Source organism: Tursiops truncatus, chromosome 12 (assembly GCF_011762595.2).
Source record: "Tursiops truncatus isolate mTurTru1 chromosome 12, mTurTru1.mat.Y, whole genome shotgun sequence".
In the NCBI taxonomy this organism is placed as follows: Eukaryota; Metazoa; Chordata; class Mammalia; order Artiodactyla; family Delphinidae; genus Tursiops; species Tursiops truncatus.
Genome location: NC_047045.1, coordinates 75,224,661 through 75,229,352, shown reverse-complemented (window position 1 = coordinate 75,229,352; position 4,692 = coordinate 75,224,661). Strand labels below are relative to the sequence as shown.

General features: G+C 42.0%; 1 protein-coding gene across 1 annotated transcript; it reads right to left on the bottom strand.

Annotated features, from left to right (window-relative positions):
• Positions 1-2,977: 2,977 nt before the first annotated feature.
• On the bottom strand, positions 2,978-3,525 carry LOC109552861 (ubiquitin-conjugating enzyme E2 E1-like). Its single transcript, XM_073789884.1, is given in 2 exon segments — positions 2,978-3,239; positions 3,242-3,525. Coding segments are annotated over 2 exon segments (468 nt in total). The 5' UTR covers positions 3,492-3,525; the 3' UTR covers positions 2,978-3,021.
• Positions 3,526-4,692: the final 1,167 nt, after the last annotated feature.

The following is a 4,692-nucleotide window of genomic DNA, read 5'->3' as shown; positions in this document are numbered from 1 at the left end:
GCTCCCCAACTTCAAACTATACCACAAAGCTACAGTAATCAAGACAGTATGGTACTGGCACAAAAACAGAAATATAGATCAATGGTACAGTATAGAATGCCCAGAGATAAACCCATGCACACATGGGCACCTAATTTACGACAAAGGAGGCAAGAACATAAAATGGAGAAAAGACAGCCTCTTCAATAAGTGTTGTTGGGAAAACTGGACAGCTACATGTAAAAGAATAAAATTAGAACACTCCCTAACACCATACACAAAAATAAACTCAGAATGGATTAAAGACCTAAATGTAAGACCAGACACTGTAAAAGTCTTAGAAGAAAACATAGGAAAAACACTCTATGACATAAATCACAGCAAGATCTTTTTTGACCCACCTCCTAGAGAAAAAGAAATTAAAAAAAAAATAAACAAATGGGACTTAATTAAACTTAAAAGCTTTTGCACAGCAAAGGAAACTATAAACAAGACAAAAAGACAACTCTCAAAATGGGAGAAAATATTTGCAAATGAAACAATGGACAAAAGATTAATTTCCAAAATATACAAGCAGCTCATGGATCTCAATATCAGAAAAACAAACAATCCAGTTAAAAAATGGGTGGAAGACCTAAATAGATATTTCACCAAGGAAGGCATACAGATGGCCAAGATGCACATGACAAGATGCTCAACATCACTAAATATTAGAGAAATGCAAATCAAAACTACAATGAGGTAACACCTCACACTGGTCAGAATGGCCATTATCCAAAAATCTAGAAACAATAAATGCTGGAAAGGGTGTGGTGAAAAGGGAACCCTCCTGCACTGTTGGTGGGAATGTAAATTGATACAACCACTGTGGAAAACAATATGGAGGTTGCTTAAAAAACTAAAAATAGAACTACCATATGATCCAGCAATCCCACTACTGGGCACATACCCTGAGAAAACCATAATTCAAAGAGACATGTACCACAATGTTCATTGCAGCACTATTAACAATAGCCAGGACATGGAACCAACCAAAATGTCCATCGACAGATGAATGGATAAAGAAGATGTGGTGGGCTTCCCTGGTGGCACAGTGGTTGAGAGTCCGCCTGCCGATGCAGGGGACACGGGTTCATGCCCTGGTCTGGGAAGATCCCACATGCTGCGGAGCGGCTAGGCCCATGAGCCATGGCCGCTGAGACTGTGCGTCCGGAGCCTGTGCTCCGCAACGGGAGAGGCCACAACAGTGCAAGGCCCGCGTACTCCAAACAACAACAACAACAGCGAAAAAGATGTGGCACATATATACAATGGAATATTACTCAGCCATAAAAAGAAATGAAATTGAGCTATTTGTAGTGAGGCGGATGGACATAGAGTCTGTCATACAGAGTGAAGTAAGTCAGAAAGAGAAAACAAATACCATACGCTAATGCATATACATGGAATCTTAAAAAAACAATGGTACTGATGAACCTAGTTGCAGGGCAGGAATAAGAGGTAGACATAGAAAATGGACTTGAGGACATGGGGTGGGACGGTGAAGCTGGGGCAAAGTGAGAGTAGCATTGACATGTATACACTACCGAATGTAACATAGTTGACTGGTGGGAAGCAGCGGCATAGCACAGGGAGATCAGCTTGGTGCTTTGTTATGACCTAGAGGGGTGGGATAGAGAGGGTGGGAGGGAGGCTCAGGAGGGAGGGGATGTGGGGACATGTGTATGCATATGGCTGATTCTCTTTGTTGTGCAACAGAAACTAACACAGTATCGTGAAGCAATTATACTCCAATAAAGATCTATTTTAAAAAAAAAGAGGCTTAACAATATTTTTATTTTGAAATAATTTCAGATTTTAAATGAAATTTTGCAAAAATAGTACAAAATATTCCCACATATGTTTTACCTATATTCCCCAAATGTTAACAATTTATCACACTTACTTTTTCATTCTATCATTCTTACTATCATTCTATCTATCTACTTATCTACCTATTTATTCTTTTTTCCTGAGACATTTGAGGGTAAGTTGCCAACATCAGGATGTACGTCCTCAAAACAGGTTATTTTATTTTACTTAACCACAGTACTCTGATCAAAATCAGTAAGTTCATACGGATATGATACTGTTGTCTAACCTATAGACCTTATTCAGATTTTATCAATTGCTTTACAAATGCCCACTTTCTGATTCAATATCCAATGCAAAATCACCCTTGCATTAGTTGTCATGTGTCTTTAGCCTCTTTTAATCTGGAACAGTTCACGATCTTGACAATTTTGAAGAGTTCCAGCCAGCTACTTTGTAGACTATCTCTCAATCTGGGTTTTTCTTTTTTTGTTTTGTTTTGTTTTAATATTGTTTATTAGCACAGTAACAAATGCAGACTTCAGTAGTCCTCAACATAGAACCAATCCACTGAACAACTCCTATTCCATGCCTTACAGTTAACAGCTTAAGGTATTTTACTACAGGTTTTCACAAGTTCTGATGCAAACCTCTATCTTTTCATAAGAAAGTAGATTGGCATATAAAATAAAATACATAACTACTCATTTCCTATACGGTGTCATATAGCCATGTGTCCATTTTATATATATGAGATGACAGTCTCTAAAAGCTGTTAAATATCAATGTTCCCTTCCAAGAAGGGAAAACAAATTCCAATTTTTTTAAACAAAAAACTGTATATAGTCTTGCAAGGACTTGACATAAATGGCCATGTGTGTAACCTGTACAAATTAAGCTGTTTCAAGTTACAGACTACAAGCAACTGAACCCAAATGTCTATTCTTCTCTGTATTGCATTTCAGCTAATATTGCAGAACTAATGACAGTTTTAAACGTTGCTATTGCCAATTCTGTCTATTGTAGCAAGATACCTTAAGTTACAACAAAATCTTAGGAAATAAGACTGAATAATATCTGTTATAGAAATACCCTACTCTTTATCAACTCCCACCCTCCCCTACCCCATCAAAATCATAAGCAGCTCTCTCTGTGACAGACAAATAATGTAAAGAATTGTGAAAATCCATTTTATGTAGCGTACCCCTTGGTCCACTGTCTGGCCATTCTGTCGTGTTCTGCTCTGTTGGTCATATACTGAGTGGCAATACTTCCCACCAAGGGGTCGGCAGGATTACAGTCTGTAAGAAGTGAGCAGATAGAAAGAAGGACTTTAGATATGGTTAGTGCTGGACTCCAGTTATCTTTCAATATGTCCAAGCAAATAACTTCTTGACTTAATACTACAAGTGATAGATTCTTGTCCGAAATGCAATCTTTGGAGGCTTGAAGGGATATTCTGGGGTAAAAGTGATATCAAGGAAGAATACACCACCCTCATACACGGACCCTGGAGGCCGTAGGATGGTTGATCTCCATTCCTAGCTGTTATCGCCTTTGGGACCAGCACTGCAGTTGGGTGGAGGGTCTAAAGTGATGTCCGCCAGCTGCTTCTGAATCCTCTTGGCGCTCGTGGAGAGGGGTTTGGAGCTTTTGCTCATGCTGACTTTACTCTCCTTCTTCTTGGGGGTGTTTGTTTCTCGGTTTGCTGGTTGGAGGACGAAAATGGGGAGGAGCTGGTTCTGGCCCTCAAATTTTCATCCGCAGAGTGACCCCCCCCCCACTCCCACCCAGCAAACAGCCCCTCTCTTCGTGTCTGGCTGCTTCGCTGCGGCTGCGCCTGGCCACTCGAGTCTCTCTCTCGCTGGGAGAGAAGTGGAAGTGCAGCAACAGCAACTACTAAACAGGCCGTGGCTTCCCCCAGCCACACACGGGGGCACACCCCGCTCCTCCCCCCCGCCCCTCCCACACCGGCCCCGTCCCACCCACGCGGGCTCCCCGCCCCCTGGACACCTCCAGGGAGAGGGGCGCGAGCAGCGCTCGGGGGACCCCGGGAAGCCCGGCCCCCTCCGGACCCGGGACGCTGGGCCCAGGGGGCGAGGGCTGTGAATTTTCTCTCAAGAGGTCTGGGGACCGCCCTGGGTTTTTCTGATGTTTCCTTTGACTAAATTCAGGTTATGCATTTTGGGTGGGAATCACAGAAATGTTCCTGCTTTGTGCGTCACCTGTGCCAGTTTGTCTCATTACTGATGACATCACCTTTGATTACTTGGATAAGGTGCTGTCTGGCTAGATCTCTTCCTCTCCATAAAGTTAGTATTTTCCCTTCCCAATTAAAAAGTATCTGTGTGGCAGTACTACAAAGCTATAAAGAATATTCTGTTTCTCATCATATTTTTCCTTCTTAGTTTTAGCATCCATTGATAATTCTTGCTTGAAACAATTATTGCTCCATGCTCTCCACATCCTACCTCCTTCCTGCACACACAGCTGAAATACAGTTCCTAGCCCTCTTCCTCAGAGGGACAATACAACTTGTTCTAGCCCATAAACTCTGACTGCAGGTGGTGTATGTCCCTTCCTGGTTTGGCCCCCAAATGTCTCATATTATCCTACAAGGTCTTTGTCAGTCGATCGCATGCATAAGATCTAGTAAAGGACTCCAAGAAGTCTTTGGTAATTGTGGAGCCACTAGAACCTGAAATCTAAGCCATTAAGGGAGTCCTGTGAGCTTGGAAGGGGGAAATGTGTTTTCATGAATTTTAACTGGACCTTAGCATTCCCTGTATTTACGAATGTAGTCAGTGGTTACAACAGTGTTAGCAAAATGTGCCTTTGTCTCCCATAGAAATCACAGATACT